Here is a 23,154-nt window from a genome sequence, read left to right as displayed (position 1 = left end):
TACAATTCTATTGTTTTAATTTAATCCGAGTCAAATGAGATTCAAGACCATTGTTTGATGTCGCTGACCGATTGTAGGCGAACGATTGTCGGTAGAGCTGTTGAGATTCAAGTTATTGTCTCGAATTTTGGTAGTACAAAGTTTATTGTGGACAGTTTTAAATTAGCAGATATTTAAAGAAGTTTGGAAGTATTGTTCTAATGTTATATCTATTTTACAATTAATTTGTAAGCCTGAAGTCGAGTAATTCTTACAAAAGTTAAAGAAAGCATTGCGTGTGTTGCCTTGAGATGATTTATTACTTCATTACAGTAATAAAAGTAAAAATTATCTTCTAAATATATCTACTATTCTCACCCGAAAATTCCACAAACAGAAATAGTAACTTTAAACACAACGCCTAATTCAAAAACCGATTATTTTTCAGCTTTAGATAGATATCGATTAGACTCATTCACATCTGTTTCCCAACTTCCCAGTGTAGAAAAATAAACCATCTCAAGCGTTATTCCCAGCACCTACAATCCCAAACAAAGTGGCATACAAGGTGAGTAATAGGAGTGAAAGCCTCGCGTCCCAACCTAAATCCTCACCGAAAGTGGGATGTGTTCACACGAGATGTAAAGAGTGGCTGTAGCCGCGAGGGCCGACCTGGTCCCGTTCTTAAATGGCTCAAGCACCGCACTCTGATGGGAAAGGAGGTTTCTGTCACACCTACTGTTCTGTTACTTAAGGATGAAGATTGAGAAGGTTATACTAGTCTACCTTAATGCTAGTTAGTTGTATTTTTGTGTTAGTGTTTGCGTCGTGCTGATTTATTAATTCTAATTTGACTAAACGTGAGCCAAAACTAGTCAATTTTACAACTAGAAAATTAATGAATTTCCCATAAGCATTTGCTGTGTCAAATGAGTTTATTCGTCAAAACTAATTTCAGCAGTCAGATTGGATATTTTAGAAATATCTCAGAGTTAAATGATCTCCTATTTCCACAAATATCCAAAATCATTTACCTTCCAACTCAGTACATAATAATTTAAATCTCGGTTCTTTCAAGTAAATATGACATTCATTTACACACGCTATATCCTTTCTCGAGCGGAATATTCGCTTTTACCTCCACATTCTTAAAACGAAGGCAATATAAAAGGTCAGGGCACACATCTCGTCTCCCCCGAGCTTTCAGATACAGATATAAGTACATACACTTATATATAAACCCGTTCGAGTTATTAGTCCCCGATGTACATAAATTTATATCGTTATGTAAACAATTTTCATGATAAACTTCAGTAAGCTGAAGTTTGATAAACTTCGTAATGGGAATGCTTGAAATATCGTTCTTGGGTATTGAGTTTTATAATAACTGACGAGTTAAAGACGATAATATAATATAATATTAATATAATCACTTTATTGTCCACAATGTACCACAATATACAACTCATCATTATAGCAACAAAGCTAGATTAATTCAGTAACAAGCTTAAAAAGGCTTGCGAAGCTTGTCCTACATAAATTGTAGGCTGCCACAACAAGCGAATTTTCCTTCAGTTAATACTGCAATACTTTTATTTTTTCGACATTAATGCTAATGTAAAGCAGTAAGTTTAAGACAGCGCGAAAGCCTCCAAGAAAAAATAAACAAGAGCCATAAATTTTCCGAAGAAAACCGTCGCTGTAAATAGCGAAGATAACCAAAAAATAAGTCAAAGTAAGCACGCGGAAGGCTTGGGCGTCGATAATATCCTTTTAAGGTACAATTTAATCTTTATATGGCATTTGCAAAGGCATTCTTTGCAAAACAGGTGAGGGCTGTCTCGTCGACAGACTTACGTGATATGCGCTGAATTTATTTCAACATTAAGACGGGGTCACCGTTTAATGTGAAAAAAGCATATTTATATTAATTTTACTGAATTTACCTCTATAACTACAAACGGAATTCTTGAATGGTGAATTTTCTATACTAAAATACAGCGCAGTTGTGAGCAAACGGTGGAAAACTTGCAATTTATGTTCAGATTTTCCGTTAGAAACATCCCTGTAAACTGCGCTTCGGTTCATGTAGTTCGAGTTTGTTTAATACCGGGATTGTAGCTCGCAACTTATTGAACAGCGCTAAGCGTTTGAGCAAAGCACGTAGCTTTACAGAAACCTTGTAGTTGGGTAAAGCTCGTGGGCGGGAGAAGTGCAACTACCGTTAAAACACACAATAGTACGAATTTGCACGTTTTGCATGATTCAGAGAAACGTGTGCCATTTTCCCTTGACTTTATATAACTACACACTATTCTGTACGATTACATTCAATACATAAATTTATTACACATACTTATATCGACTCTAAGCTGAGTTTAGTGCTTCATCTGTATCTACAGATATCGTATTCAGAGACAAAAAATTACGTTTTTCCTCTATTTCGATCATTGTCTGTGCTAGATCGTTTACGTCGCATACCTACTCGGTAATCATAAGTTTCTGATTATAACATTATAGTATCTAAGCAGATATGAATATAACTTAATTTAAATATTCAAGTCGCCAACCTTAAACCGTGACTCAAGGTATTCTTCAAGGCAACGAGTTCGCATAGCATGTTCCCGCAAGGAATTCACCATAATGTACAAACGCGGGGCTAACGTAACTCGAGGTGATTCTGTAATGTTAATCGGTGAGGATACCTATATTTTACTGTTATGGCTGCCACGAGTAGGCTCTTAGTAGAGTATTTAGGTAAGGAAATCTCTTATTTTGTTTGTGTTGAAAATAATAGGGGATATTTTCGCTAAGTATGTTTTTTTGTCTAGATTTATACTGTGAAAATGGAGAGCCATTTCTTTTACTATGAAATGGAAGTGTAAAAAGGTAGAATATGTTAATAAAAGTTATTTCTTTCTTGGTTTCTTTCAAAGTTCATTATTTGAGACAGGTTTATTAACGCTTTTGTCTTTTTAAGAAACGACAGTTTTACATTATGAAAAGGACAGGGAACAAAAAGCTTGAATAAACTTCCTGTATCAGAAAACCCAATCAAAAATTATGCATAAACCCCTTGTTTATAAGTATAGTTATAGTACATGTAAAGGGTTACGGCACATAACATTACGGCTACTGTTAATGGGTATTAGTCACGGTTACGTGTTATAACCATCATTAATGAGGGTTCGGCTCGTTAAAGATCATCTTATTATACTCGCTATTGTCTTACCGGGTTTTGTTTCTTGAGGACGTGAGTAAAAATTATATCGTAGGTTTAATAGGGGTAATTTATTGATGGTTAATTACATTGTTTTTGTAATAGAATGTAGTAAGTGTTTAGGGTCCAAATTATTAAATGTCCGTATTTTTAATTATCAACGTAGATGTTTACTGTAGCTGGTATTTTTACTTGATTTTTAAGAATACTCATCATAGAAATAAAGTATTTGCGTATATTTGTATGCTGTAAAGCAGCAATAATCTACTGTATACTAAATCTTTCAAGACGCATTAAAAAATTCACTAATAATTTCAATATTCTCCCTTCTTTCCAATTTCACATAAGTAAGTTACTACCAAACTTGACTGAATAGATATCATCTACATGTATCAATATCGGACGAAACCCCAACAAAATAATCTTCTTCAACAATCATAGCAATCTCCAGGGGTTTACATAGTCGAAGTCTGACAAAAAATATCTACACAATATCCCTTATATTAGTTACATTATAATATAACGTACGTAGGGGAAAGGTAAACAAGCCCTTACGAGGACGAGGGTAGAAAGGTAACATTCCTTCACTTTTGGATTCTTGAGCCGAATATGTTAAGGTGTGTTCAGAATTAAAATATACAGCCTTGGCCAAAAGTATTAGGCACCCTATAAATTACTGCATTTCTCAAGATTACAGACAAATAAAACTAATTGTAATGATTAAAGTACTTTATTTCCATTAGAACATTATAAAAACACCAATACTTTGTTGAGTCACTCTTTGATTTTATGACAGCAGCAACTCTGTGGTCATACTACGTACAAGTTTCGTACAATCCTCTGTTGAAAATGCATCCCATTTTTGCACTAACGCGTTTCTTGAAGCAGTTTTTGATGTTTTAGAGTGTTCTGTTATTTTTTCTTCTTAAAATACATCACAAATGCTTAATAGGGCTTAGGTCCAGCATCTGGGCAAGCCAATCCAACAGATAAATACAATTATCGGTAAACCAGCGCAACGTGGTGGCTGACTTGTGACACACAGCATTGCCTTGATGGAATTTCACTATTTAGGTTAGTGTCACAAAAAAAAACACAAAAACGAAGGTACGAGAGCAGTTTTCAGCACATTAAAGTACTTTTCACTTTTCATGCGAGTTTTGAAATTGAACATTTGGCCATCTCCATCAGCAGCCTTGCAACCCCAAATCATTACACTGTCTGCGCCGTGTTTTATGGTTGGGACTACGCAATTTGGGTGATACTCTTCACCTCTGCGTCGCCTCGCGAACGCCACACCTGGTGATTAAAATACCTGTAAATAAGAAAAAACAACACACATTTCAAACCCATATAACATTTAAGATTGCAGACTAGCATTTCATTGATCGTTGTTATTGTGTTATAGACTGAATTAGTAAAACTAACCTCAAGTTGGAATTCATCACACCACAGCACATTGGACCGCTCCTCCTCCGTGAAATGTTGGTGTCTCAGAGCCCACTCATGTCGTTTTCTTTTGTTGCCTCCTGCAAGCCACGGCTTCTTCCTGGCTTTGCAACCTTTCAAGCCTGCTTGTACCAGCCTCTGTCTTGCAGTTCGAGTGCTTATCGGGTTTCCAATCTCTTCAGTTAAAGCCGCAGCGAGCTTCAAAGAAGTTTTTTTTCTGTCTTTTACAGACCCACGGATATGTTTCCTGTCCTGACGGCTAGTAGCCACTCTTTTTCTGCCTGTTCTTGGTTTATTTGTGTGAATGTTGGTCTCAGCGAATCGTTTAATAGCTGATTGCACTGAACACCACGAACATTGCACCAACTGCGCGATATCTTTCTGATTCTTACCTCGCTCATATAAAAGTTCGAAATTAACACGATTTTTAATACTAATTTCGTTTGTTTTTGGCATTTTCAAATAGATTTCTTCTCGCTTTAATCACAAAACCACAAATCTTCTAGCTTTACGCTTAGACTTTCAAATGCAGACTGACAAAACATCAAAAACAAAGTTGTAAGAAATTGTGATATTTGGTCATTGTTGCACCAGTTGTTAATCGACCACTAAAATATGCCACTCATTGTTTTTTATAGTGATTTAAGACACGAAGATCAATTTTCAATAGAATATTTATTCATTATTCAAATAGCACAAGTGTGTAGTAACTTTATTGGGGGTGCCTAATACTTCTGGCCAAGGCTGTATGTAGAATTAAACTGATAAAATGTCGTTATTTTAAAACCTATTTTTATTGGCTTATCTAACAGGTTGCGTTCTACAAAATTTAATAGGTACTATGGTTAAAAATACCTAAAAATCAAAGAAATAGGGAGATTCAAGAAAGTTTTCCTAGGATCTTTAAACCCTACAAATTACTATTTGATGGTGTTATATCCAAATTCATCTTTAATGAACCCGTTTTGCAAAGCATTCGAAACTATAATAAACCACGATAACTTGTAAGAAAATCTGTATAAGTACATTGCTTAACGATACATGCTTCAATTTCTACATTTCTGCACTTACTCTAGTCACAGTTGACATTCAGGCGAAAGTTACACGAAAATGCTTTAATTTGTAAGCACCTTAACAGGAGAATCCCTATAAAAGCACCCGCGTTGGAAACTGTCAAGGGCTCCTTACACAAGTGAATGTAGCGAATAGAAATAGGTAATGCTGAAAGCTTTCATTTAACATCACATATGTGTAGAAATTGCCATTTAACTATTTGTAAAGGATCTATATAGCACATAGTACATTCGAGTACCTAAAAAGGTATTAGGTTGTCAATTTGTATAGTTATTTTAATTATAAAAGTAGTAATTCAACACTCTATAATAAGATACCAACGTGATTGTTCAACGCTGTACCTATCTACAGCGTCGTAGAATCATATTTAACTTCATGTGAAATTATTATGTCACTTACTTCCCGAATTCAAAGACATTTGAAACGAATTATGATTTCGTTTTCATTGTAATTAACCTGCTTTTAAGACAGTTCTGCAGTATGTTTTATTTAAAGCATGTTTTCCTTTAGTTGGAAATAAATACCTCTATAATGTACTTTCAAAAGACCACTCAATATGTCTGTACAAACGAAGTAATTCTACATAATATATTCTTCTCTAAATATAACACGATAATAGCACAAACATTGTCACGTGATACAAATTAGCAGTTCTATTATTACGCTAATTAAATCACAAATATGATATTATTAGGTCGCGTTACGTGTTATAATTCATACGTGAACTATAATCCTATTACTACGAACAAAGGTGCGAAATATCTTACGTAATGTTATAAGTTTAGACTAACAAAGTGTATTAACACTTAGTCTTATTTATAGCAAAGTAAACTGTCGCAAGGTTTAACATTAAAAATTAAAACAGTCTTAAGCAAAAAATAGTCTTGCGCTATTGGTTAAATCATTATGACAGTTTTCGCAGCTTCTGAACAGTTTATAACTATAGGTTAGTTTATATGGTGGACTATTGTAAGCTTTTTTCATATATTTGCCGTCAAGTTATCTATGAGATAGGTTATCTGACACTAATTCAAAAGCTTTGAAACGAGCCGATAATGTTATATCTATGTTCGTGTTAATTGTATGCTGGACACGTGTTTCAGATGCTATACGATTAAGTAGGCTTATGTTGTCACTAATTGGGTGTAAGGCTATCAATTATAATGGATGTGGTCTGACTAAGATCGCCTTCGCACACATATCGTAATACCAATAAATAAACCAGCAAGACTACTCAAAAAAATCATTAACTACTTAATATTCCGACTCATAATATAAAGTAAAATAAATATGTAAAATACTGATATCCAACTGCATCCGGTGAGATTGGAAGCCGACTACAACATAGTTGAAAGAAAGGCTAGGCTGATGATGATTCTGAGTCACAATATTTAAAAAAAACAGCTGTATTTATACTTAAAAATAAAGAGCGACAACTTGAAAACACAAACCTTTAAAAAAAGTAGTCGCCAAACATTTCAACTAAGTGCACTCAATAAAAAGTCCAGTAAAATGTCGGCGACACTCACAGAATTTTCTCCCTCGTAATGCAGGAATGTCGGGAGTGTCCGACACTCCGACCGGTAAAGTACTTACGTCTCTAGAGTGTAAAACTAATGTCAGAGAGTCTACGACACACGTGGACACAACACCTGGCGGGGATTAAACGTACGGTCGCAGTGTCAGCGGGACGGGCAGGCCAACTGATTACTGTTTGGAACAACATTTTGACTAAGCTGAAGTGTTTAACTTTGCCAGTTTGTAGTTGAGAATGTAATTTTATGAGGCGTTTCTACAGATCGGTTTAAGAGTGAAATAATAGCTTCTGATTATGCCTAAGACTATTCTCTACACTAAGAAAAAGATTGCAAAATTATTAGCTGAAACGCGATAGGTCACTGAAGATGACTTTCGAATTCCATGACCACTATACAATATACCTCTTCGTCAATAGAACTATTAAGTTCAAATATACCTAAAGCTTAATATCTATACTATCATTTAGACCTGACATATATCTAAAATTATCCAAAAACCTAACAAGCGTTGAAAATACAACAAATGCAGTAACTAAATTCCACCACGTTCAAACACACCACACCCCTCTACACGTTTGAAGCAATGTCGAAAACGTCGGTCACGTGTGTTCTTAATAAAGTTTTCGCCTGCGACTGTATCTCTAGACACAATACATAGCCTGTAGGTAAATACACATATGTACGTTTAATTTATTTACACTGTCGGACACTGGACAGTACATATTTGATTTGGTCCTCACGTGCGGAAACCTCGAGAATGTGATACAAAATGAGATTTGTCTATTGCAGACACGCTGCTGACAAATAACGCGGCGGAGGAAATAACTTCTTACGTGTTTTCTTTCGAAGAGAAAATATATAAGAAAAAGTTTTAGTAGTGAGAAAAAGAATGGAGTATATCAACACCAAAGCCAAATTAATACAAAAGAAATCAAACTACGCTACTAAAACTAATATAACGTGTTTGGAATTTATTCTAAAACCTTACTTAAATGGAATACTTAATGACAACCCATCCTTCAATCAAGAAAAATATTTTCTTAAATGTGAGATTTTATTATAATAATATACCTACTTTTCCGCCTTTGCATATTAAGTTATTTGCAATCCCGAGCTAAATTAGTGCAATATTTTAACTCTCAATTACTACAACTGCTTAACTACCATGCACTATGTAGATTTCATGCAGTAAAAAATCCAAGATATTTGTAAAAAAAACCCTCTATAAAATTAATTATTATCTACGGTGACGTCTACTCTACCATGCATAGTCATGCAATAAAACAAATATTCACCAAGTATCTCCCTTTGACACCCATCTTGAGCTGATGATAATCTTCAGGTGATCAGATTCAACAAACTTTTTGAGTCCATTGTTATTTCTTTTACGCACTTTAGTTCACTCATTTTCTTGGTATCACACTATTCAGTAAAACGTCTCATTTTTCCTATGAAAGAAGATTGAAAATACTGTGAAAAATTAAGACCCTAAAGTAAAAAGTGCGAAAACTAGGTGCACAACCGAATCAATTATCAAAAATGTTTTTAACTATCGAGAGAAAGACAAGCGTATTACTTAAAGTAATATATGTCAATTATTAATTTATTTACCATATTATGTATTTATAATAATTGTAAATCACCTCTCAAATACAGATTAGGTCATACATAAATCAATGTCAGTAAATTTGAAGAAGGATCCAAATGATTTCAATCGTATCTATTCTTTGACTCAACTAACTGCCTAATTGTTAAATGTAACTTTGCATAATTTAGTTTTGTTCCTACAAACGTAAGTTTTATCAGTGTGATCTATTACATAATATCCCTGAACATCAAAACGTATCACCATTATAACATAAAGTTTACATTTAATCGGATCAACTGAGTCCTTGTTTGTTCAGGCGTTCTTGCAATTTGTTAGCTACGAATAATCACGCTTGATTTCCTTTACGAGATGAGCAGAATTTCAAATAGACAAGTTTTTACACGATTTACATAGGATAATCAAAATCGAAAAGACTTTTTCTAGAAAAGAGCTATTAGGCATTATGGACAGTCGCCAGACGAGTCCATGGCATGTTTAGGTTACAATAGACGATCGTATAACTTGACTACCCGAATGCCAATAAGTTATTAATGTGACACAATGAAAATTAAATTATTTCGAGCGTCAATATAATATTCGGCATATAAGGGTTACAGTTTGTTAAATATGAATTTCAAGAGAGTCATAAAATATTCATTTTCATAAAAGCCTCTCAATCAGTTTTCGTTTCAAATATTTAAAAACAAGGTTTAAATATTCAACTAGGGTGGAATAAAAAGTGATATCGCTATAAAATTATAATAGGGAAACTATTAACGTTAATATTCCTATCTATTTATAGGACAAAGTCATAATTTAGTTGAACGAATGGTAGCGTCACATTCACTTGTATTTTATTTGAACTGAACACGACAGTTACTGCTGCCTTACAAAATTATAATTTTTGTTAGCTTACTTAAAAGATTTTTGTTATGATAGCAACTTTAAACTTTTATACATAATCAATACATATTGAATTAAACGAGCCTTATTTTGAGTGTTGTAAATAATATATATTGCAAATTTTATTTTAGTTTAATATAAAATACCAATTAAATAGTGAGTATTTTTCAAATAGTTTATGTCAAAGTTGAACTTAACAAAATATCTTAAACGCAAAAGACAGACAGATCGATACAGTAAACGGGAAAATTTACGAGACTAAACTAAAACCAACAAGATTTATGACACGAAAAGCGAATCCAACAAACTTTTACAGACTCATTTGACAAGTGCTTAAAGTGGTACGTGACAGCCCTGAAGTGAAAAACAACAATTACGATATTAAGTTGTGTCAGTGTGTGTGTGAAGTTGTGTACAAATGTTTGCGTGTGTGTGTTTAGGTGTGGTAGGGTTCACACGTCGTGTTTCGCAGTGTGAGGTAGGTCGATCAATAGCTTGCATAGTGCAATGTTAGTGTGTACTTGGGAAACGTGGCCGCGACGAGCTTTGTTCCACGGCAAAGTATGGGGTTTCCATTGTTAGTTGCTTGAAGTTTATGAACCGTATTGAAGTCTCGTATAGAAGGTTTTGTTTTAGTATATTGAAGTAAAGTTAAATACAAACTGTATCGAAATAAGTTAAGGAAGATCCTATTGAAATCTTTAAACGCGAAAAATGGATGAAGAAATGTAGCAAACAGGTATGTTTGTAGCTTCAAGCAAGAAATACGAGATTTTTTTTCTGAAATTTGTCACACAGATAGATTATAACCTGAATAAGTTACCTACTTTCCATCACGGGATTATTTTGTCACGCGGTCGAAGATACCAGCTGAACCTAGTCTTTCATAAAATATGAAAGTTTGGGTATTATTTTCATCTATGCTCCATACTTTTTCTTTCCTCCCTTACTAAAAACGAACACTATTATCACAAAACAGGTACAAAACGCCTTTAACACTGAACTATCATTAGTGACAGTATTTTAAAGCAAATATTACTTCAACTAAAAAAACCGAACCGCCGCGTTGCAACGATGTAATTTCGTTGATGAAAAACTGTTTTTTTCCACACAGATTTTCCGCTATGCATTAAGTTATGTTCTATAAAAGGAAAAAGACTTTTAATCATATTGCGGTAACAGGGAAAAGTATGAAGATATTTAGTAAAATAAATGGAGATTACGTTTAGATACCTTGGAAAAAATGGTTTGTTTTAGACGTTTGAAGAATTATTGTGATAGCATTTTTATTTATTGTAAGCTGTTATGGGACTTTTATTTAGATTATGTAATTTGAAAAGGTATGTGTTAATAAAACTATAATGTCGTTATTCCTTTGATAACATAATAATATTTATAGGCATAAAAGTAAATTTTACTATCCATACTTATCTCTAAAATGGGTAGTTTTCTATACATAACTATAGACATGAAATATGCAACTCATTTGCGCATCCATTACCTACTAAATGTGACAAATAACAGCCTATATTATGTCTTGACTTAATTTTCCGGTTAGAGTCTAGCAAGAAATTATATCTCTATATGTAAAATCATTTTTGATATCTCTACCATTTTAAGAACTGAGCAAGTGTCAAGTGTAGGTTCGTAACATGTGACATTCGCTCACACACTAACTTTAAAACGTCACAAAAATATCTAAAGTACATTTAAAGTATACTTCCTACAATAGTAACATGTCCCAATGGTACTAGGTAGTGTGGGAGCGGTACCGCACCGAGGAAATTACTGTTGACGACGCCTTTATGACTCCGCTCCTCACTACACGAAAGACGTCCCGGTCGCATTGACAGCGGATATTAAACTATAAGAATACGAGTTTATTATTTTGTTATAGTTTTCTAATATGTCTGTAGACCACTGTAGTACTATTATATTTGTACCGGACTTTTGAAAGAACAAATACCAAAACTCTCCTTTTATTAGATCGCTCAAATCTCGAGAACTACGCTATTACTCCCCATATTAGTCAAAGGTTATCATATTTCCAGAAGCAATGTCAACTACATCGCAACTTATTAATTACAAATCTTCATTTGATAGTTTACTTACTTAAATGAGGCGTTACAATACCATTATATCTTACTATTTTTATTTCTAACTGTTAACTAAAGCTTATTAAAAATATCGTGTTTTTAACAATAATACACAGTATCCGTTACACATTAATATTGATTAACAATAAAACCATTAAGAAACACGTATTAGATAAACAGTTATATTATAATAATCAGTTATCTGTTACCTAGAGTGATTAGAACAGTGGAGTTTTATCAGACATTTATTATTGGAGAATTAGTCATCGCGTGTTATACACATATGGATTAGATATTATATTTTCAAATCATTGCCGATTTATACATATTACTGGGCAGTTTTTCGGGAATATTTAATCAATGAATCGTGCAACTAAAATGTACACTCATGCCTTTTATATGGTTAGTTAAGTTAAGCTTTTAAGTTTCTAGCGGATGACTGATGGTTGTCATTGCTAACAAGTAGGAAAGTAGAGAAAAGACTTCTAAGTTTGTCAAATATTCAATTGAATTGAGACACTGTAGACTTCAAAATAAGTTTAATTTACCACCATACGCGGTTTCATACTTTATTTAAAGGTATGAACAAAATCACTGATCAGAAATAGCTTGTCAAAACAAAATCTTTTCTATAATCGCTTCCGCTGCCGCTGTATTAAAGACATAGCCTTACCGGGATTACATTGGCAACTCGTATCGAGATTGCATTCGGAATTTTGAAGACTACCCTTAAGCCGTGAAGAAATGGAAAAATCATACTAATCCATAGTCTAGTAAGAGGATTGAGAGCGATTCAGATAAAACGAGACCGGAATTCTGTTCACATTAATGATTTAGGGGAACTAACGCTGTTTCTTTTACAAAAAGTCTTTCAGGAATGAAAATACTGTACTGTTATAATATGATGATGAAAATAAGTTTAGGAGAAATTTATAATGCAGTACCTACTAGTGGGTAAAATGTTTATTTTCTAGTATTGGTACATAAGGCTATATTATTATTATCTAGAATTTGTTTGCAATAAGTACCTAGGTAAGATACCTAAGGAGTTTTTAATAAGTGTTTTGATCAATAAAAAAACTTGAATGTAAGAATAAACACGAATTGAACTTTTGAAGTCCATTTTTGGAAAAGATATTTAGAACTTAACTATGTATTATCGTTAATAGCCACTATCAACGATATATTTTTATATGCCAGACTAAAATAACTAAGAGGTATCGATTATTATAATCGGTATGAGTTATTGTCCAGTGGGACGGGAAAGCTTTGTTCAGTTCAATGTCAGGCATTTGTATTGTTATACAATACTTTTAATATACGAAAAGATAGATTTTCTATTTTGATAGATATTTGTTTATTATTATAGGTCAATAAAATCATTCTCGGTATATATTTAGCTCAAGTAAAGCATAAAAATACCGCCAAACAAGTTTTGCCTCGTTATATTATACTCTTTTTAGTTGTGGGATCAACTTTTTTTAGCCTTTTCTCCTCTACTTCGCTCTATCCTAGTCATAATCTCTGAGACCCTCATAAGTCAGAAGTTTAAAAGTCTGACAACCAATCTAAGTATCGTATTATAACCCAGATAACTGGGTTGTGGGGGTCCGATAGGCAGTGGCTCTATGTAAAATACTGGTATTCAGCTGCATCCGACTGAAAGCCGACTCCAACATAGTTGGAAGAAAGACTGATATTACCGTTCTAAGATATGGTCTGTAGGCAATTTATCGCATCTTTAGAGGAAGAATGACTTAATATTCTATGAAAATCTGGTTGCTTACGTCCTTATTCTACTAAAGGCACGTTAAGTATAAAAGCAAGGTGTAACATATCTAATAATGAAATATTGGCAATATAATATCAATATGAAATGTTAACAAACAGCTATCGTGCCGCGTTCAAACGGGCAAATAAACCAGTCAGTGGCAAATACGAACTATTAAATATTGATTTTACCATACCTTGATAATAGACGGATCAATAAAATAGATAAGTTTGTAGTTTTCAGTCCAATTTACGATAAATAATTACGCAATATATACTAACTAGTTTGTGCCCGCGATTTCGTCCGCGTGGTTTGTGACTCAGGGCAGACTTTTCATACAAACTTTCATCCCCTATTTTATCCTCTCGGGGGTAGAATTGGTCCTTAAAATCCATAAAAATCCTTTCTTAACGGAAGCCTACGTCATAACAACTACCTGCATGCCAAATTTCAGCCCGATCCGTGCAGTGGTTTGGGCTGCGCGTTGATAGATCACTTTGTCCGTTAGTCACCTTTGAATTACGTATACGTATTTAGAGAAAGACTTAAATAATGTTTATAAACGAAACGTACTTATTACGTTTGGACATTTGGCTATACCTTTGTGAGAATAGAGAGAAATACTATAAAAGTTATAAGACCAATAATAGCTTCAACATAAATAACAACTTAACCTAGCGTGAACTTAAATTTTGAAAAGAAACGCTACTATTATTACCAAGAAATATCAAGGGGCAAACACAATCGAAATGAAAAAACCAAGGGTCGAGTGACTCGGGCGAGTTTGTATGCAAGTAATTTTATTCACAAACGTATTACAACTCTTTGAGAATAATAGATTCTTGTTTTAGTTCACACACTGCATTTTAAATGTACCGAATTAATATGCATATCGTGATTTACAAATCTCGTTTTAAAAGACCTTGGTGCTTTTTATCTTTTCCAAAATACTTGTTTTAATGTATATGCAAATGAATTTGTAATAACTATCAGTGATTTAGTACGAGGTAGGATATGATAGCGGCTAATTGCCAGATTTGATGTAATTTTGATAACGCTTAATGCTATTTTCGGTCGTTAATGCTATCTGAACTGTTCATTTGCAATATACGAGCGCGGCTCCACCGCAAGCACTAATTTAAACCGATGGATATCACAACTAACTATGACTGTAATTTAGAAGCAAATTATGCATCGCCATAATATGTGGATTCTACATAAATTGATATGTATTTTAATTTATTGTGATCAAAAACAAAGCCAAGCTAAGCTTCAAGCTAAGTTTTCAAGGCGTTATTCTCTCATTTCGAGACGTAATTTTCTACCACCAGAAAAACAGTAATGGTATTTCACTTAAATCAAATTGAAGACAACCAACTTTAATATTTTCGTATAGTTTTCAAATAACTGCTTCTACTGGTTCAACTTTATTTAATTTAATTTTTTATAACTATTTAAGTTATACAGTAAATACTAAACGCAGCATAAAACTGCAATGACCTATAGTGTTCTAGTATCAACGATCGATACCAAGTGTTTAATTATTCGTACGCGTTGATGGGATTTGGAGGACGACATACATATGAAATTACTAGTATTCATTATTAAATAGCCAATATAATGTCATTTTGTAAAAGTAATTGAAATTCTGCTCATCATTAGAAAATGTAACGTGAAAACTAAACTCAATAGTATGTTGCATTGGCACGCCCAGATTTGAGTACCTATAAGAACTATTACGTGCCTTATAAAGCTCTTTTTTAAAGCTACGTTTATTAATAACACTTATACTTTTTTATTTATGACTGAACGCGTAAAAATAAATCTTTGCACGTCCATTCAAGTAAAAAAAAACAAATCCTCGATTCGTATTTCAATATTCCCGAAATCGCAGATCACGGCACAGATTACTAAAAAGCCCCATTCAAATGAGAGATACAACAATAAATAATACTTTTATCGAAACCGTCCCGGTGGCATATTACAAAAAATATCAATTTATGAATTAAAATGGTTGGTAAAGTACTAGCGGGATTTTTCCTAGCTTTTTTTGTTAGTATGCACTGTGCTTACCCGTTTCCTAGCCATGTCACAATCACTACACTGAAAACACCATGACGTGACGTCACATATACGTCTGTCTACCACGACATTCGGAATACGACTAACGGAAGTACAGTGTAGATGGGGTGGAGTGCCGACCGCCCTATATTTGATGCCGAAAATTATAACGTCCTATGCTACTGGAAACGTTAGAGGGAATTAGACTTTATGCTTTGAAGTATAAGGTTGATATTTGTGTGTTGTTTGTGGGTTTTAATGGAGAACGCGAGTGTTATGGTGGTTATTGCATCCACCTTTAGTTGCGTCACTCGGCGCTGGTCGACTGAATTATTTGTTTTTGGGGCCTTGCTCTTCAAGGGTAAGGGTTTTTATTAATTTTTCTCTTTTAAAGAAATGTTTAAGACACATTTTTTTCTATTAAATCGATAACAAAGGTTGCAATAGGGACAGCACAGCTGTGACGTACAATGTTTTGTCTCTGTCTATCGCGTGTTTGCAATGCGTTAGAAAAGGACAAAAGTTAACCATGTGTTTACAAACAAGGGGTGTAACAATAATCAATATTATTATTTGGCTACAACACAAGGTCATCGTACGATAATAAATCATACAACACGTAATGAACGTTAATATAAAAGTCAATGAAAAATCAATATAAAAAGTAATTACGAAACAACTGTACAAATAAAATGCGAAACACTAGTAGGAACTCGATATGTATAAGATGGTCACCCATCCACATACCGACCTCGGCAAGCGTAGCTTAACCTCAGAGATCAAGCCGTGCGGTTATGTTACTTAGCTCCTCAAATAATATTGAAATAGCAATAATTTTTCCAAAATACGTTTTACTATGAACACAGTGTGCGGTGGTCAAGTCAGAAGAATTCCTGCACCCATCGCGGGCACAGTGGGCTAGCAATTTAAATTCCTTGGGGGGAAATAATAAATTGTTAAACTTAAGTACGTTAAGTACACATCTAAGTTGCCTCGCTGTAAGTGGGCAGCGAAATTATCATTTTAATTCTATCGGCGACTAGTTTAACTTTATAATAAGTTATTAAATATTGAGCAAATAAAATATGTAATGTGTAAATATCGTGTATAGACTTTCTCGCGGGATTATGTGTGGTTAGTGATAAAAAACATGTAAAATATCCGAAAACATATTATATATTAGAGTAAAACTATTGTTTTTTACTTTAAACCTGGGGGGCTATCACGTATCTCAGTTGACAGCCATTTGAAAGCCACTATGCTGTTCATTGTTTTCTCCCTTAGATTATAGTTATTAGTACGTTACGTCAAAGCAGCAATGTACTGAATAGTGACCATTGATTTGACGTATTCTAGCTGTCAACTAAGATACGTGATAAGCCCGCTGGTCATGTTCACGCAGGTAAAAAAGCGTGAAGATACTTTAATACTAATAAAGTGATTACCCATTTGTGCTTTTGTTCGTTTTCAGGTAGCTGTCTTTACAATGTTAAGTATTTCCAGGTATTTCTTTACAATACCTAACTTAGAATTGGCAATTGGTGTACAAAATCTATCCTACGCAATGACAGAGAATAATTAGAATAAAATAGAACTGGAAAGCATTGAACAGCTCTGAGATTGGTGAATGGAAACTAATCAAGGTATGAAATAGTTGGATTAACTCAAGACACAATGGCCGAGTTGATTAAGACGTTCGAAGTTATCAAACTTAATGACTTTGATACTAACATTGTTTTACAAAGTAAATTAGGTAACATTGAAAACTAGACTGATAACCCCTTTTATATTGAGAGTTAAGTTTAGTTTAAAAACCCAAATGAAATGATCTGACTTTTTTCAGATTTCAGTCATGATGATCACTTCGACTACTAAAGATTGATGCAAAAAAAGCTTTCAAGAATAAGGTATGACTACCTCATTCTTTTCATCAGCTGACTCGAAATAAACAGTAAATTCTTAAGGACACATGTTATTTGTTCGTAGTGTCATAATGTCCATTTCGAAAATACTTATGCAATTAATACCTACTACAGATGACTCTTGTATACTAATCATATTTAAAGATTTCAATTAAAATTAAGTCTGTACCCAAAGAAAATGTTTAAAGCAAGCTCGTTAGGTAGACAGAAACACTGAATTCAAGTTTACAAGGAGACGATTTATACCAAGTTCGCAGCATCAGAAATCCTTGCGCACTACAAAGTACTTCGAAACAGTCTTGACAAATGTCTTCCCACACCATTATCAAGTAAAACAAGTAGTTAACAACACTGAAGCAGAGTTCTCAAACATCCATCTCACTTAGTTTTTGTTGCACCGAACTTGTACGGAGACAAGTTCGCGAGGAAACTGTTGTCGCTAGTTTAGTAGTTTAATCAGTTAGTTTGTTAGAATAATTGATTATGAGCATAATTCTGTTGGTGATTAAGAACTCAGTAGAAGAGGGATTGTGACTGGAATATCTAATGTGTAGTTAAAATTACGCTTGTTAAAGGTTATATGAAGGTGACCGATTGCTATGTATGGGTACACAATAAAACTATTGTCAGCTGTTGTTTTTTACTCACATACAGTTTTACTGGACATATTTGTTCTATTAAATAAAACTCTTTACGTTGCATATGCAGCTGTGCATATGCTATGAGCAAACCACACATGATTTTTTACTTTTTTTTAACCCATTACTGTCCCACTGCAGGGCAAGGGTCTCCTCCCAAACGAGGGGGAGGGGTTAGACATGGAGTCCACCACGCTGGCCAAGTGCGGGTTGGGAGACTTATTTTCTAAAAATCCTATAAAATACCGTTTATGAGTTACCTTAGAAAGGCTCACATTCGAAATTCACTGAAATCTTGATCCAAAAAAAGTACATCTACTGGCCACTAGTCAACGGCTAGAGGTCTACCAATGTCAAAGCAATATTGCCTCTCCCAGGTACTCCCGAGGCTATTTTGGTCAGTTTTATTAAGTGAGAAGTCAGCGAAGCATACACCGTATGGGTGAACGGCTTCTGCAATTGAAATATCCTATCGAACCTTTCAACTGCTATATGACTCGTTCGCGAAATCGATATTGGCACTTTAGTACGGATAGTGTGTGTTGAACGGTCGCCATGAAAACCAATGACTGACAATGTAGGGTCGGAAACGTCTTGCCCCCAGTTTCTAAGGTACATTTAGCGGTAGTTTATCTATTCGATAGCGTAACTCATATACAAAAATGCAGGCAGAGAGATAGCAATTACACAGAGAGATGTAAAAGACACCATTTACTCCCCCTTTATGAGAGGAGAAAGATTGCAGACGTAAGTCTCTTAGTTAAAATTGCACAGTCTCTAATAGACTCTCCACATCTCCTCTCAATGTTGGACATTAAAGTGCCTAATAGAACAGTAAGGATTCCTGCATATCTATCAGTCCCGCATAGCACTACCAACTATAGGGGAAGCTCGTTCTTTCCAGCGGCGCGTTACGTTAACCAACTGGCTGACAATCCTGAGCTTGACTTGTTCAATAAAAGTCCCACGAAATTTAAACGTACTATGACCAATCAGTGGTTTGAGTCGGTTCTTTAATTGTAAACACTTAGGCACTTAAATATAAATTCATTGCTCTAGCTGTTTATATAAGTTTTTATATGCGAAAACACATAAATGGTTATTTGTTAAGTATGTAGTTGTAACCCTAGATTTAGAAACTGTTTGTTTTCCGAATAAAATAAAATAAAATAAAAAATATACTACCGCTAAATGTACTCAGAAATCGGGGGTTAGTAATTTATCTTATGAATATATCATTATTATTATAGCTGTCAAATAGTAGTATCTATCAAATTCGTTCCAAACAGTAATAAAGAAGTTAAAAGATAAAATTTCAAAACTAGAGCATTTTCTGATTTGTAAATCTTCGAAATATTTGCGAAGTCGTCTTGGTTTACACACAACCATTATTACATTTATTTCCAATGAGTATGAGAAGACTTAATATACATTTCTTACAACGATTCTTAACGTCCTTTTACTTCATAGATAAATCTAGGTATATTAAACTAAGATCAAATAAATAATATACCTTTAAAGTCGCTTAGAAGATAAGTCTATTGTCTATCAAATTGTACAGATAGACTTATTACGCATTTCTTATTTCTAATTAGTATCTTCAACTACGTGATATAGTCCGAGGGCAAGTAAAAGAGTTGTCCGCACGTACGATATAATCGCGATAATGAAGCGACGTCGGGCTTCAGCACTAGTGGGGCTTCGCTACGTCAATACTATGCTTGTTCTGCGCGAGATTTACATGGCTTAGTGGATAGGAACTGAGCCACGTAGACGTGATGCAATTTCATGTTATAGAGAGCCTTCGCTTGGCCTTAAAAATGATATAGTATTATCTCTGTAATACATTTGAATACATAAGACAATATGACGTCTAATGACGAGTACATAAACACATAAATAAATGAGATCTTACTAATATAAAAACGATTGTAAACGGACTATAATGAGACAATTTTATGTTCTTTCTAAACTAGGTTTTTGATAGTCAAGAACCATTATTGAGTTATGTACATTTTTGTGTAGTATAATTTAAAAAGTGACAATTAATTTCGTTTATTAAGATTGTAATAATTCGAACTGATTAACTTTCGTATAGACTTTTAATCGAGTTCTTTATTGTTTAACTAGAAAAACAAACTGGCTTAGCAAATTTTGTGAACATTTTAAAAGGTTAAACAATATTTAAGTTCTATCGTAAATAAGCACAATAATCAATAAACCGTAAGTTTTATAAACTCAAAGCCTATTACAATCGATCTACTTTATTCTATACTTAGTCTGAACTAACGATAAATAAGAAATAAATACATAAATATCAGCGTCCATTTACCTGAATGCTTAGCCCATTGAAATAAAATATTTACGTGTACATAAAGGAACTTAATTAGCTCGAAAAGACTTTGTAAAGTTGAATAAAGTTGGTGGGAAGTTTTAAAGGCGGCTGAGTGATAAATAAGTCGGTATAGTCGGTTGAGAGGACTGCCTATTGTCCTCCTGTGACCGACTTTCCACCGTTTAATTATAAAGAATAAAAGTGGACTACTATAAATTTAATCGTTTGACGTTTTGGGCAGATTTTTCTGGTTTTTATTACTACGAAATAATATCTAGGACGCAGTTTTCCGTCAGTAAGATTTTAATTAAGGTTTTGCACCAAAATTTGCGAACACAGGCAGCAACTGGATTATTTCACTTCATTATACCATTGATTAACAACAGCAAAAAATAAACAAATTAGAGAAATATTAAAGCATTTCTACGCCTTCTAGCGCGTGGTAAATCCTGTCATTTTATACGACACACAAGTATCTCTCCGAGAAACTAAAACCTTCTTTAATTGTGGGAGGAGAAATATCCAATATTGATACAATAAACGCCTTAATATGACAAAACCCAACAAAACGCATTTAGAATCCTACTCATTTCAAAAACTGTGTAAAGACGTTTAGTTCTCAACGATAAGGATGCAAGTTTCGGTGGCGCTATGCCAAGCGTTTTTCAAACCGTATGAACAATGTAGACACGTTCTAGTTTTACAGCCCACATTTATTCGCTAGCACGATAGGGATATACGCTGGGATATTGTTATTCTGCCAGTATACTTGTAAACTCGTGAAGGGGCTGAACATGTTGGGAAATACAGGTGGTTTTATCATACAAGATCAGTCTTTTAGTTTGAATTTATATTTGTACTATGTGTAAAAAGCAACAAAGATTTTAGGGATCATATTAAGCGACTCGTGGGAAATAAGCGAGATTGTATGTATGTATAATGTGTATAAGATACATAACTGCTGCTAGCAATAAATGATTTGAATTTGAATTAGTTGTCCTGAAAATCAGGATAGCTTTTATAATTTTTTGATACTGGAGTGAACATATAGGTACTAAAATGAAAACCGATATAACTCTCTAATTAGAGTAATTAGTATATATTCATATGCAAATTCAATTTAATGACTGAATAATAGGAAACCTGTTTATACTATTACGTGTAACATATAGTTACAAACACTTGACCGATCAAGTGTGAAATGAGCGTGCGTTGTGCGTACATACCGAGTTTCCGTGACGATACTTGTTAACAATGAATACATATACATACACTTGATATAACATTGAGCGCTCTATTCATTTATTATGACTATCATAAGTGGTAATATTTGAATAATTGAATAAATTATTTGATTAATTGCTGGTAGGGTCGAAATTAATCAAACAGTATTCTATGAAATTGCATATTTTCTCACTAAACCATTACTTTTTCGAGGAATCGAGAGAATATATATAAAATGTGCTCATCAGATACTTTCCTGTGTGCATGTAAAATTAGTCATAAAGTAGCAATTGGTGTACAAAAGTTTGTTCCAAAGTAAGTATATCTACCATCTACATCTACAAAGTATACCTAATACTTATTGGGACTGGACTGGTGTTGGCTAACAGCTATAAATCGACAACACGTCATAAAAAATCTACCTAAATTATATTAGTTATGTTAACTAACACTTATCTTGAGCAGTTAAGACCTCAAAAGTTGTTATTTGTTACCCTTTACAGTCTTGTGTTAGCATTTCGATTCCATGTAATAGGGAATAAGACTGTCTTTGGGCATTGTTCCAAACTCCTAGCGATCAGAAATTGAATCCAGAGCCTTTGTAACTTTTGAATTCGGCCACTAAGTCGTGTGCATCGTATTTGCAATGAAAGGGCTGGTCAATGACATGCATAGAAAACAGTATTGTTGAAACCTATACTACGCTTGGGAACTGATTGACTTAAACAGACTGAGTAAGAGTAATCTAATCGAAAATAAATAAAAAAAAGTTTAAGTTACCTGTCCAGCCAGCAAAGGTCTTGAAATTTCAAGACATGAGATCCACCAGCGCTCTATCTCATCGCAGTAAAGTCACAAACCGCATAACAAAACTTAATAAGGCTATTTAAAGACCCCATCCAGTTCAGTTACAGTAAACCGTCGCATTCAATATCGAGCCAATCTAATCGCCAATAGGATTTCATTCACAACTATACCACAAAGAGACAATCGGCAAAGCCAATCTGGACAATAGGACAATCGCGTGCAACTATCCTGCCAGTGCCGGCTATCTCGACGGTTATCAGACCGACTTAATACGTAACAAGGAGCTTCAATTTATTCAATAGAGAGTTCCACAGTAGAATACTAACAAAACAAAGAACTATATAAATTGCGCATTCGAAGAGTTTTCTACACAAAACTTTTCTAATTCTAAATTGTGAAAACTAGTTTAAGTTGTACGTTATCGGTGTTTTTGAAAGTTAGGTTACGGAAATACGTATTTTCTTCTTTGAAAGTTGGGGTTTCTGAATGTGGTTTATTTTTAGCAAGTGCAAACCGAAACCGTAAATATCTTGAGGAAAGAACTGGTTT

The 23,154-nt window shown here is 33.9% G+C and overlaps 1 protein-coding gene across 20 annotated transcripts in view; it reads right to left on the bottom strand.

Moving 5' to 3' along the window:
- Window positions 1-23,154, bottom strand: part of LOC142984109 (MAP/microtubule affinity-regulating kinase 3-like) — a 228,717-nt gene that overhangs the window by 50,963 nt on the left and 154,600 nt on the right. The window contains exons 1-2 of one of the 20 annotated variants that reach the window (XM_076131464.1): window positions 15,692-15,780; window positions 8,556-8,708 (exon numbers count right to left, since the gene is read on the bottom strand). The exons of 17 other annotated variants lie outside the window; for them this stretch is intronic. In XM_076131464.1, coding sequence (XP_075987579.1) covers window positions 8,556-8,579 — 24 coding nt within the window. In that variant the 5' untranslated portion in view covers window positions 8,580-8,708; window positions 15,692-15,780. Of the gene's footprint in view, window positions 1-8,555; window positions 8,731-15,691; window positions 15,797-23,154 lie in introns of those variants that run through there. 2 more of the 20 variants (XM_076131465.1, XM_076131466.1) reach the window with 2 other exon arrangements.

The sequence above is a fragment of the Anticarsia gemmatalis genome, chromosome 26 (genome assembly GCF_050436995.1).
Source record: "Anticarsia gemmatalis isolate Benzon Research Colony breed Stoneville strain chromosome 26, ilAntGemm2 primary, whole genome shotgun sequence".
NCBI classification, from domain to species: Eukaryota; Metazoa; Arthropoda; class Insecta; order Lepidoptera; family Erebidae; genus Anticarsia; species Anticarsia gemmatalis.
Note: the sequence above shows the minus strand (reverse complement) of the source record. Positions and strands in the feature narration are given on the sequence as shown.